Source organism: Rhinopithecus bieti, unplaced genomic scaffold, assembly GCF_001698545.2.
Source record: "Rhinopithecus bieti isolate Rb0 unplaced genomic scaffold, ASM169854v2 scaffold_13349, whole genome shotgun sequence".
NCBI lineage: Eukaryota > Metazoa > Chordata > Mammalia > Primates > Cercopithecidae > Rhinopithecus > Rhinopithecus bieti.
In genome coordinates this window covers 3,040,218-3,053,616 of record NW_016807772.1, presented here as the reverse complement: position 1 = coordinate 3,053,616, position 13,399 = coordinate 3,040,218, and the positions used below count along the sequence as shown (strand labels likewise).

At 40.2% G+C, this 13,399-nt stretch overlaps 1 protein-coding gene across 1 annotated transcript in view; it reads left to right on the top strand.

Annotated features, from left to right (window-relative positions):
• The window catches only part of UGDH (UDP-glucose 6-dehydrogenase), a 30,272-nt gene extending 17,315 nt beyond the window's left edge, over positions 1-12,957 (top strand). Inside the window, exons 4-12 of the mRNA XM_017883764.1 lie at positions 1,134-1,334; positions 1,445-1,642; positions 2,090-2,237; positions 3,346-3,440; positions 6,298-6,428; positions 6,993-7,126; positions 7,860-7,951; positions 8,378-8,488; positions 11,772-12,957. Of these exons, the coding sequence (XP_017739253.1) occupies positions 1,134-1,334; positions 1,445-1,642; positions 2,090-2,237; positions 3,346-3,440; positions 6,298-6,428; positions 6,993-7,126; positions 7,860-7,951; positions 8,378-8,488; positions 11,772-11,882 (1,221 nt within the window). The 3' untranslated portion in view covers positions 11,883-12,957. The remainder of the gene's footprint in view (positions 1-1,133; positions 1,335-1,444; positions 1,643-2,089; positions 2,238-3,345; positions 3,441-6,297; positions 6,429-6,992; positions 7,127-7,859; positions 7,952-8,377; positions 8,489-11,771) is intronic.
• The last annotated feature ends 442 nt before the right edge of the window (positions 12,958-13,399 follow it).

Here is a 13,399-nt window from a genome sequence, read left to right as displayed (position 1 = left end):
AAAAAAAAAAAAAAAAAAAAAAAAAAAAAAAAAGCATTTGTGAATAATATTGCAATATTTTAAAAGACTATTGATATAGGACTATAAAAATAGGGGAATAAGGCCGGGCGCGGTGGCTCAAGCCTGTAATCCCAGCACTTTGGGAGGCCGAGACGGGCGGATCACGAGGTCAGGAGATCGAGACCATCCCGGCTAACACGGTGAAACCCCGTCTCTACTAAAAAATACAAAAAAAAACTAGCCGGGCAAGGTGGCGGGTGCCTGTAGTCCCAGCTACTTGGAGGCTGAGGCAGGAGAATGGCATAAACCCGGGAGGCGGAGCTTGCAGTGAGCTGAGAACCGGCCACTGCACTCCAGCCCGGGCGACAGAGCGAGACTCCGTCTCAAAAAAAAAAAAAAAAAAAAAATAGGGGAATACGAAAGGAGACCAGGCGCAGTGGCTCACGCCTGTAAACCCAACACTTTGGGATGCTGAGGTGGACAGGTCACCTGAAGTCAGGAGTTCGGACCAGCCTGGACAACATGATGAAACCCTGTCTGTACTAAGAATATTAAAAAAAGCAGTGGGGTGTGGTGGCACATGCCTCTAGTCCCAGCTACTTGGGAGGCTGAGGCAGGAGAATCACTTGAACCTGGGAGGCAGAGGCTGCAGTGAGCCGGGACTGCACTACTGCACTCCAGCCTGGGCAACAGAGCAAGACTCCGTCTCAAAAAAGAAAAAAGACTTTAAAGCTTATTTTTAAGGACTATAATGATATATTACATACAATAAAGAAAGAGAATAAGAAATAAGAAAAGGCTTACGTTTCATTTCAGATTGTGAAGTCCTTTAGGATAACTGTCTCATTCATTTATATATCTTCAGGGCTTACCTGGAATCTGCCTGCTCTGGTTATCTGGCATATAGATAGTAGCTTCCCAACAAAAATTTATTGAGTGAGTTCTCTAGATGCTTCAAGCTATTTCTTCTGATGATTATATTTATAAAATGTATTATTTCTGTGGAACTAACAGAGGATTAAATCAGGACTACTGATGATTGTTAACTCCACACTTTAACCAGGACTTCAGGATATATCTTGAAATCCCTATCTCATAGGCACTCTGTTCTTTATCCCATATACTTTCATCAGGTGAATACTCCAACAAAAACCTATGGAATGGGGAAAGGCCGGGCAGCAGATCTGAAGTATATTGAAGCTTGTGCTAGACGCATTGTGCAAAACTCAAATGGGTACAAAATTGTGACTGAGAAAAGCACGGTTCCAGTGCGGGCAGCAGAAAGTATTCGTCGCATATTTGATGCAAACACAAAACCCAACTTGAATCTACAGGTATAAAAAATGAAGCGTTAGAATCTGGTTGTTCTTATGTAAATACTGATGTGTTACAGTTGCCTATAATTAATTCTAGCTTAAAACTTTCCTTTGCATTGGGATTCTAGGTGCTGTCCAACCCTGAGTTTCTGGCAGAGGGAACGGCCATCAAGGACCTAAAGTACCCAGACAGAGTACTGATTGGAGGGGATGAAACTCCAGAGGGCCAGAGAGCTGTGCAGGCCCTGTGTGCTGTATATGAGCACTGGGTTCCCAGAGAAAAGATCCTCACCACTAATACTTGGTCTTCAGAGCTTTCCAAACTGGTTAGTATATAGCATTCAACTCTCCATTAAATTAAAGCCAAATGTTTATTTTAAGCCTGATAAGCTACACAGATACTTTTTTAATAGTAGTAAGAGGTTATGCTTTTGAAGATCATATTCTTGCACATTTAAATTATGAAATAATTTTCACAAGGGAGATCATATATCAGGGTATAAAATATTCTGAAAAATTATGAAATCTTAAAATAGTAATTTGGTTTTTATCACTCTTTCCTTCTCTTTACCCTTTTCTTAATCATCTGTCCTCTCTAATTTAAAACATTTTCCCTTTCCAACCCATCCATTGTCTCCTCAAATTGAGCTCATCAGTATCTCATGTATCTCCCTCAGTAATTTGCATCAATGCAATGAAATATGAACTAGATGTGTAAAATTGCTGTTTTAGCCTACCTTACTCTTCTTTGTGTGTGTGTGTGTTTTTTTAAGGCAGCAAATGCTTTTCTTGCCCAGAGAATAAGCAGCATTAATTCCATAAGTGCTCTGTGTGAAGCAACAGGAGCTGATGTAGAAGAGGTAGCAACAGCAATTGGAATGGACCAGAGAATTGGAAACAAGTTTCTAAAAGCCAGTGTTGGTAAATTCAAATTTTTCTCTAATAAAGAGAGCTACTATTTACTGAAGCCATATTATTTGCTGGTACCAGTGCTTTATATATCTCATTGAATCCTTATAACCTGTTAGGAAGATGCTGTTATTTTCTTTTTTAGAGATGCTTCAGACCCAGGGAAATTTGTGCAACTTGCTCAAAGTCATGCAACTGAGTGACCAGATGTTTCTAACTCCAAAGCCATATTATTCCTTACTACATACTGCATTGCACTAGAGCAAGCGTGGGCAAACTATGGCCCTTGGGTCAAATCCAGCCCACAGCTTGTTTTGTAAATAAATTTTATTGGAACACAGCCATGACCATTAGACTACATATTGTCTATGGCTGCTTTTGAGCTACAGTGGCAGTTTCAGCCTTTGTGGACCATTTAGTTTCTGAGACTACTCCTCAGAAATTAAATGGTCCACAAAGGCTGAAATATTTACTGTCTGGCCCTTTGCCATGAAAGTTTGCTGACACAGTAGCTCATGCCTACAATCCCAGCACTTTGGGAGACTGAGGCCAAGGCGGGCGAATTGCTTGAGCCCAGGAGTTTGAGACCAGCCTGGGCAGCGTGGTGAAGCCCCAGCTCTACAAAAAAATTTAAAAAATTAGTCAGGCATGGTGGTGCACACCTGTAGCCCTAGCTACCTGGGAGGCTAAGGTAGGAGGATCACCTGAGCCTGGGAGGTCAAGGCTGCAGTGAGCCATGTTCATACCTCTACACTTCAGTCTGGGCGACAGAGGGAGACTCTGTCTCAAAAAGAGAAAAAGTTTGCTGACCCTCTGCTAGAGTAAAGAATGTGGGGCAGTCATACTAGATGAATGAGAAAAAAATAGGAGATAAAAGGAAACAATATAAAAAGTTAAACGTAGTCATAATGAAACTTTAGTTAGAAAATTATTTGGAAGTTACTTGTGGAGTTGTTGCCTGCAAATTTTACATAATTTATAAGCCTATTATTTATCTATCTGAATTTTATTATTAAAAAATCTTAGTATAAGGTTTCTGATTTAGTATAAAGAAATTTGTCACATGATTGAGTTTTCTCGTTCTTACATTAAAATACTGTTTATTTTTTTCTTTCTGTAGGGTTTGGTGGGAGCTGCTTCCAAAAGGATGTTCTGAATTTGGTTTATCTCTGTGAGGCTCTGAATTTGCCAGAAGTAGCTCGTTATTGGCAGCAGGTATTAATCTTTATAGGTAATAATTTCTGTTTAGCCAGGCGTAGTGGTTCACACCTGTAATCGCAGCACTTTGGGAAGCCAAGGCAGGAGCATCACTTGAGGCCAGGAATTTGGGACTGACCTGGGCAACATAGTGAGACCCTATCTCTACAAAAAATTTAAAAATTAGCCAGGCATGGTGCTGCACACCTGTAGTCCTAGCTACTCGGGAAGCTGAGGTGGGAGGATCATTTGAACCTAGGAGTTGGAGGCTCCCGTGACTTATGATCACTCCACTGTACTGTAGCTGGACAACAGAGTGAGACCCTGTCTCTAACATAATAATAGTAATAGCAATAATAATAGCAATTTCTGTTTAGCTTCTCATTAAGCATGTCACTTTTTGTCCATGAAATGTTTTTGATGGAATTTATTTATTCCAGGAAGTCAAACATTAGTATATTCAATTTGCTTATTTTATGTTTGTTTATTGGGTATCTGTGTTTTTAATTTATCTTTCCTGCTAATCAATGTTGATGGAAGTTTGTGATAAACCAGTATTCTAATTTTATAGCTAAATTTGCTCCCAGAGTAAAACAAAAACAATTATCCTTAATTGTAATTCTTCTCTTTTTTTTTGAGACAAGATCTCACTCTGTCACCCAGGCTAGAATGCAGTGGTGTCATCCCTGCTCACCGCAGTGACCTCTGTGCTCAAGTAGTCCTCCGACTTCAGCCTCCCAAGTAGCTGGGACTTCAGGAATGCACCACCACGTTGGCGAATTTTTTTATTTAAAAAATGTTTTTTTGTAGAGACAAGGTCTCACCATATTGCCCAGGCTGGTCTCAAACTCCTGGACTCAGCAGTCCTCCCATCTTTGCCTCCCAAAGTGCTGGGAATATAAGTGTTAGCCAGTGAACCTAGCCTAATTATTCTCTGTCTTGAAAGGCATAAAATCAAAATAAAGTAAGAACCTATATTATAATGTTGGTCGGGCGTGGTGGCTCACACCTGTAATCCCTGCACTTTGGGAGGCTGAGGTGGACAGATCACTTGAGGGTCAGGAGTTCGAGACTGGCCTAGCGAGGCTGAGGCATGAGAATCGCTTGAACCCAGGAGGCAGAGGTTGTAGTGAACCAGGATTGCGCCACTGCACTCCAGCCTGGATGACAGAGCGAGACTTCGTCTCAAAAAAGAAAAAAAAACAGAACCTATATTGTCATGCTTTCAAGTGGTTTTGTATTTGTTGTTATTTGTTTTGAACCTTTCAGACTCACAGAGCTAAAATTAGAAACCCTTCCCAAACTGGAAGCATTAAGCGAGCTCTGGGAAGTAGAGTTGATGTTTACTGAATGCTTACCCTGTACTGGGTACTCTTTTGGGCACTTCGCATACAGTATCATTTAATCCTCATCACTAACATTATCCCCTTTATTTGATGAGGGAACTGACACGGAGATATTAAGTAATTTGTCCCAATTACTAGTCGGTATATGTGCCTTTCCCAAATATTTTCCCCCTGAGTTTATAATTTTTCAGGTTTCAGCAGTAGATATGGGAGGGAATCTAAAGAAATGCATGTTTCTTTTTTTTAAATGTTTTACTTTTTAAAGACAGGATCTCACTGTGTTGCCCAGGCTAGATTCCAACTCTTGGGCTCACGTGATCCACCTGAGCCTCCTGAGTAGCTGGGACTACAGGCGCACCACGCTGCCTTGCTGGAAATGCACATTTTTGAGGGAAAGCAGATACACTTAGTGTCATTCCAGTCAATCCATCATGATGGCTTTATCTCACTGTTCATTGTGTGAAAATTGCAGATAAACTCTTGATTTTCCAGCACTTTGGGCTAATTGCTTAAGCTCTCAAGGTTTGATTGAGATGGTCCCTGGAAGCTTAAAACCTTAAAAAAAAATTTCTTTTGCTTTGCCTACCTGGTTACCAACCTAAATTTAACAGATTAAGTGATCAGAGACTCTTCTCGTATAACATTTAGTTCGTTAAAAAAAACCTTGTCAAATATTTGTGGTGGTATGGTTCATCCAGAGGTAGCTAGAACCATAATTGTTTGTTCCCTGCCCACTTTCCACTGAAACTGAATTTTTGTGAATAGTGGAGCACAAGCAAATGAAGGAATACTTTGGGGTTTGATTGCTTATAGCTTGTTTCCACAGAGTTTAGAGACACGGGCTAAGGAGAATATGGTTTCCTATGTGCCTTATTTAGACTGGTCTCATAGCTGAACCTGAAATGCGCTTAGAATTAAAACTTGGTTGTGCATTCCAATTTTTGCATCCATCCTAGCCTTATGCATGGAAAATCAAGCCAAATGAAATTAGAAATTTTAGGATGGCTTTTTTTTTTTTTTTTTTTTTTTAAATTTAAGACAGGCTCTGGCTCTGTCGCCCAGGCTGGAGTGCAGTGGCATGATCTCGGCTCACTGCCACTTCTGCCTCCTGTGCTCAAGCCATCCCACCTCAGCCTCCCAAGTAGCTGGGACTACAGGCACACGCCACCATGCCTGGTGAATTTTTGTATTTTTTGTAGAGACAGGGTCCCACCATGGTGCCCAGGCTGGTCTTGAACTCCTGAGCTTGAGCAATCGCCCACCTCAGCCTCCTGAAGTGCTGGGATTACAGATGTGAGCTACCACTGCTGGCCTAGGATGGCTTTGAGGAAGGGGATGGATGATTCTTTTTTTGTTGTTGTTGTTTTGTTTTAAATCCACAGGCACTAGGGTTTGGTTAATTTTTGCCTCCTGTTAATACGTAAGCATTGTATTTGTACAATAGCACTCACCATAAAACTCTGAGTAATGTGTGTCATAGGCCGTACCTCTTTTAACTAATCATTGCACAATTATACATGTAATTTCAGGTGATAGACATGAATGACTACCAGAGGAGGAGGTTTGCTTCCCGGATCATAGACAGTCTATTTAATACAGTAACTGATAAGAAGATAGCTATTTTGGGATTTGCATTCAAAAAGGACACTGGTGATACGAGGTATCAGTTTTTAAAAATATTTCAACCCCTTTGAGATTGTGTTAACTCCTCATCTTAATTTTTTGATTGGTGGATGTGTGCATAAAATACATGTATATATATAATACAAAGAATAAAAATAAACATCCATATCTTCGCCACTCCACCAGCTTAAGAAATATAATTTTACCTGGCTGGGCACGGTAGCGCACGCCTGTAATCCCAGCACTTTGGGAGGCGGAGGTGGGCGGATCACGAGGTCAGGAGATTGAGACCATCCTGGCTAACACGGTGAAACACCATCTCTACTAAAAATACAAAAAAATTAGCCAGGCATGGTGGTGGACGCCTGTAGTCCCAGCTACTTGGGAGGCTGAGGCAGGGGAATGGCGTGAACCCGGGAGGTGGAGCTTGCAGTGAGCCAAGATCGCACCACTGCACTCCAGGCTGGGTGACAGAGTGAGACTCCGTCTCCAAAAAACAAACAAAAAAAAGGAAATATAATTTTACCTGTATCTTAAACTCCCTGGTATTAGAATATAATGCCATGTAAAGCTTAGCAATACTGATTTTTTTTTCCTATAGAGAATCTTCTAGTATATATATTAGCAAATATTTGATGGATGAAGGCGCACACCTCCATATATATGATCCAAAAGTACCTAGGGAACAAATAGTTGTGGATCTTTCTCATCCAGGTGTTTCAGAGGATGACCAAGGTAAGGCTTTGAGTCTCACGAATCATTTTGAGTAGAGACCTTAAAACTTTTTATCTTCTGGAAACCTTAGGTTGTTCAGTTTTATCGTTGATATCATTGGTAGGCCTTCTTTTAAACCTCATTTCTCTGAAATTCAAGTCTTAGGCATAATGTCATCAATATTGATTTGAAGTGATCAGCTGTGGATTGGTCCATTGATTTTTCCAACATATTCCACAAAGCCCCAAAATTCCAAGGAGATGATTCCAAGGCAGAGTTTGGGACCTGCCACCATCACTCCCACTGACGCTAAAATCAGATTATTCCCAACTCTTCTGCAGTCCTAGTATTAGAGTATCTATAGTACTATCCCCTTATGTGTGGTTTTCTTTCCATGGGTTCAGTTATCTGCAGTCAATTGCAGTCTGAAAGTACTAGAAAGAAAATTCCAGAAATAAACAATTCATAAGTTTTAAATTGTGTGCTGCTTCATCCTGCCTGGGACATTTATCATTCCTTTGTCCAGCATATCCACATTCCACATGCTACTCACCCATTAGTCACTTAATAACTTTTGGCAATCAGATTCAAAAAACAAGTATGTGTGTAAGTGTATATAGGGTTCAGTATTCTCCACAGTTTCAGACATCTACTGGGGGTCTTGGAATGTATCCCTGCAGATAAGGGGGGAACTACTGTAATGTCAAATAACTCCTTTATTATTTCTGTTTTTTTGTTGTTGCTGTTGTTACAGTGTCCCGGCTCGTGACCATTTCCAAGGATCCATATGAAGCATGTGATGGTGCCCATGCTGTTGTTATTTGCACTGAGTGGGACATGTTTAAGGTAAGGTAACAGAAATGATACTAAGGAAAATTCTAGAGGTGTTCCACTATCAGCTGAGGTTGAATATGTGTTCATGTATGTGGTTTTTTGTTTTTTTTTTTTTTGAGACAGAGTCTTGCTCTGTCGCCCAGGCTGGAGTGCAGTGACGCCATCTTGGTTCACTACAAGCTCCGCCTCCCGGGTTCACACCATTCTCCTGCCTCAGCTTCCCGAGTAGCTGGGACTACAAGCACCTGCCACCACGCCTGGCTAATGTTTTGTATTTTTAGTAGAGATGGGGTTTCACCATGTTGGCCAGGATGGTCTCAATCTCCTGACCTCGTGATCCACCCACCTCGGCCTCCCAAAGTGCTGGGATTACAGGCTTGAGCCAATGCGCCCAGCTCATGTATATATTTTAATTGTTCCTATGGTTTGTCTTTACAGGAATTGGATTATGAACGCATTCATAAAAAAATGCTAAAGCCAGCCTTTATCTTCGATGGACGGCGTGTCCTGGATGGGCTCCACAATGAACTACAAACCATTGGCTTCCAGGTAATCATGATCCTGGACCGTTTTTCTTCTTTTTGTTTGGTCTTTAGTGTTTGATTCAACAACTGGGGACTATAATCTAGTCAAGTTGACATCAAAAGACCATCACAGCAGGTCAGAATATATTTGGCTGATTAAGATGATACCTAGGGAAGTTCTAGGGAAGTTCTTTTGGGGAACCAAATCAATATCAGAAGTTTATTTCAACAATTAGGAAAGTGCTCATTTGCTTTTTAAACCCATTGCGTGGGTTTTAGAATTTTCTTATTTTCCTTAGCAGTAACCTAACTCTGGGGCAACATGTCAGTTCTTTAGGAAGTCCCTTTGGAATTTTTCTGACTACTCTACTTCCTCCCTAAATTTGTGATCTAAAGGTAGAGAAAGAAAGAGGTCTTGGTCAATCAGCAAGTGTTCATCCTATACCTTCTGAGTACTCAGCACTGTCCCAGTGCTGTTAGGGGTCTGAATGAAATATATGGGAGTTTCAGTGGTACTGGCCCGCTTCTGATTCAAAGTTTATCAACTGGCCAGGCATGGTGGTTCACACCTGTAATCCCAGCACTTTGGGAGGCTGTGGAGGTGGATCACTTGAGGCCAGGAGTTTAAGACCAGCCTAGCCAACATGGCGAAACCCTGTCTCAAAAAAAAAATACAAAAATTGCTGGGCGTGGTGGCTCAAGCCTGTAATCCTAGCACTTTGGGAGTCTGAGGCAGGCGGATCACAAGGTCGGGAGTTTGAGAGCAGCCTGGCCAATACTGTGAAACCCCATCTCTACTAAAAATACAAAAATTAGCTGGGCGTGGTGGTACAAGCCTGTAATCCCAGCTACTCTAGAGGCTGAGGCAGGAGAATCGCTTAAACCCGGGAGGTGGAGGTTGCAGTGAGCCAAGATCACACCACTGCACTCCAACCTGGGTGACAGAGCAAGACTCCATCTTGGAAAAAAAAAAAATAGTAATTAGCCAGGCGTGGTGGCCTGCGCCTGTAATCCCAGCCACATGGGAGGCTGACGTGGGAGGATTGCTTGAGCCCGGCAGGCAGAGGTTGTAATGAGCTGAGATCATGCCGTTGCATGCCAGCCTGGGTGACAGAGCGAGACCCTGCCTCAAAAAACAAAAAACAGCTTGTCAATTATGGAACATTTGGAAAGCTGACAGAAGCCTCCACCCAGAACAGTGTATTTGTATGTTACATCTATTTCAGTTCTTCAAGGAGTCCCAAAAGTATGAATAAGGAGCTACTTTCCATTTCCTCAGAGCAGTGTGTATATGGAGATAGGAGGATAGAGAGGTGGAGTAAGTTAGGGAGAATAAAAAAAATATGCCAGGGGGTTGCAATCAACGTAGTGCCCATGCAGAGCAGAAAAGCAGCAGTGTTTTATAGCTTGCTATACTCATCTTAGCACCAGCTATCTTGGAGAGGTACCAGTAAGGCCTAATCTGCTATTCAAAAATATCTGATCTAGTTCTCTTAAACCTCTCACCAACTTGGTGAAGTTCCTTATTTAGAATTCAGTGCCCATTTCTCATTCATGAGAGATTTGCTTGTGGAAAGAATCAAATGGCATCCTTGTCTGTGAACTCTTCCATCCAAGACCTTGGGGACTCTTCTATTCCACCCCTCCCTAGTGAGTAACAGCATGACTGTTTTCCCCAGTCATGACTAAACTCAGGAATGTTATTTTTAAAAGGTTATTCGCAAGGCATAGACACATTTTCTGTCATTCCTGTTTTACTCATCTAAGGGAAAACATATGTAGAGAAATACATATTTTAAATGATTTTAAGTTATTGTAAAAGTTAACTTTCCTAGTGAGGATTAAAAAAACAATTAGGAATGGAATCACTAAATAAGGAGAATTTGTAAGTCACTAAGACAACTGGTTAATATAAAGCAGAAGCCCTTTTTTTGTGGTTATGAGTCAGAATTAAATATTAATTTATAATTCAAAAGACAGGAAAATTGAGTAGTTTATTTATCTCTGCTGTGGAGGGGAGATAAATTCATGACCATTGAAGTAGTATTGTTAATAAGATGATGATTTTGAATATATGGAATAAATGAAAAATGTAATAGGCAAAACAAAAATTGATTATCATTTAGTGAAGGCTGGCTTGTTGTATGCTAAGCACTTTACCTAATTTAATACTTACCACAACCCTTTGAGTTAAGTGGTGGTAACACAATTTACAAGTGGGAAGAAAGACCTGGAGAGTTTAGGTAATGCAGCAAGTGCCAGTCAGGATTCCAGACTCCGAAGTCTGAATTCTTAAGAATTATGCTGTTGGCAGCGCACGGTGGCTTACGCCTGTAATCCCAACACTTTGGGAGGCCACGGTGGGTGGATCACAAAGTCAGGAGTTCAAGACCAGCTTGGCTAACATAGTGAAACCCCGTCTCTACTAAAAATACAAAAACATTAGCCTGGCGTGGTGGTGGGTGCTTGTAATCCCAGCTACTTGGGAGGCTGAGGCAAGGAGAATCGCTTGAACCTGGGAGGCGGAGGCTGCCATGAGCCGAGATCGCGCCACTGCACTCCAGCCTGGGCGACAGTGTGAGACTCAATTTCAAAAAAAAAAAGAAAAAAGAATTATGCTGTTACAAACAGGGCGCAGTGGCTCATGTTGGTAATCCCAGCACTTTGGGAAGCCGAGGCAGGCAGATCACTTGAGGTCAGGAGTCCAAGACCAGCTTGGCCAGCATGTAAAACCTCATCTCTACTAAAAATACAAAAATTAGCGAGGCGTGGTAGTGCATGTCTGTAATCCCAGCTACTCAGGAGGCAGACAGGAGAATTGTTTGAACCTGGGAGATGGAGGTTGCAGTGAGCCAAGATCGTGCCACTGCACTCCAGCCTGGGCGATAGAGCAAGACTCCATCTCAAAAAAAAAAAAATTATGCTGTTAGCTTTTGCAGGATTTTGGTACAAGGGAAATTGAAATGAGAATGGAGTTTGAAATAAAATATGAACTCACTGGAATTTGGTCAGTTAATTTCATGCATGTTTTTAAAGACAGTGGTGGCACATAATTGACTACTTTGAGGGAGTCAGGTGTGGGGAATGGCAGGAGTGAGAAAGTCTACACATGAATATTAAAATGAAGTGTAGATTAATTCTAGAAACAAAAAATAGGGAAGAAACCAAAGATCTCTCATAGCAACCCAGACAACTTGAGAATCCTTTCTAAGAAAAAAAATCTAGATTCCCCCTGCTGCCATTTCGGTACATTGTAAATTCTTACACTTATATAATTGTTAATAGTTCTCTTAAATTTTTTTTTTCAGATTGAAACAATTGGCAAAAAGGTGTCTTCAAAGAGATTTCCATATGCTCCTTCTGGTGAAATTCCAAAGTTTAGTCTTCAAGATCCACCTAACAAGAAACCTAAAGTGTAGAGATTGCCATTTTTATTTGTGATTTTTTTTTTCTTTGGTACTTCAGGATAGCAAATATCTATCTGATATTAAATGGTAAATGAACCAAGTGTTTTTAAGGAAACAAAACTATTTTTTTAATCATCAGATTTATACTAGCTATATGGGTATTAGCATATCTGGTAATTATGAATCTAGAATTTTTTTACATATTTTATAATACTGTTAGCTCAGTTATTGGATGAGTGAAAGATAATCATGTTGGTTTTAATAGTGTCAATTTTGTAAAATAAAATTAAACTTCAAACACTTTACTTTATAAATTGTCCACAGGCCGCACTTTAATATCACATTATAAAGGGAAGGACAGTCTTCATTTTTCCTGGTTATTGGTTTGCTTGTCATTAAAGATGTATTTTGAATCCATGAAATTGCTATGCTAAATAGCCTTTACATGTATGGTCTGGTTAAAGTTCCTTTGTTCCTTTTGTTTTAATAAAATGTGTCACTGATTTTTTATCTCAGAAGGATCATCACTGTTAATTTCTAGTCACCCCAAATATGGTTAAAATATATATTTTTTAATCATAAAGAGAAAATTAGTAGTAGTGTTTCTTTCTCTCCCCATTATTTCTTGGTTTTCCTCACTAATTTTTTTTTTTTTTTTTAGTCCAAAAGCCAAAAATATTTATCTTGGTTTTACATTTTAATTTCCATTCTTAATTGTAATTTTTTTCTTTAAGGAAACCAATATAATCTCATGTATAAAAACTTAAATATTTTACAAGTTACGTATAGCATCATTCTAAAATAAGAATTTTTTTTTTGTTTTCCGTCTGCTTTTTTTCTTATGTCTCTTGTTGAGTTTTATATTTTCGGTGGTTATTTTTGCTTGTGTTAGATCATTATTAAAATGTATCCGATGTCCATTTGATACTTGTGCTCTGCTGAGAATGTACAGATTGCATTAAACAGCCCAGGTCTCATCCTTCAGGAATTTTGCAGTTCAATGAGAAGAGGGAGACAAATATAAAGATGAGCACAGAAGCATCTGTACAGATAAAAATTCCATAAATAAAACGTTCTCCATCAACAACTGTATGGGTGTAATTTTTGTCAATGCACAGGTAACTGAGTCATGACAGCCTGACATTAAATGGGGAAAAAAATGACACCTCACTTTTTAGAGAAAAGGATATTATATTCTCTCAAATGATGCAACAAAGGGAGGGAATTCAGCAAATAAACATTGGCAAACTGTAGCCCATGGGTCAAATCGGGCCAGCCACCAGTGAACTAAGAATGGTTGTTACATTTTTACATGGTCACATGTTAAATGGTTTCACCAGGCATGGTGGCTCATGCATGTAATCCTAGCACTTTGGGAGGCCAAAGAGGGAGGATCACTTAAGGCCAGTTTGAGACCAGCCTGGGCACCTTACTGCCTAGGCAGTAAGACCCTGTTTCTACAAACAAAGCACAAACATTTTAAATGGTTATACAAATCCCTACATAATATCCTCAACTTTACCTCTTGG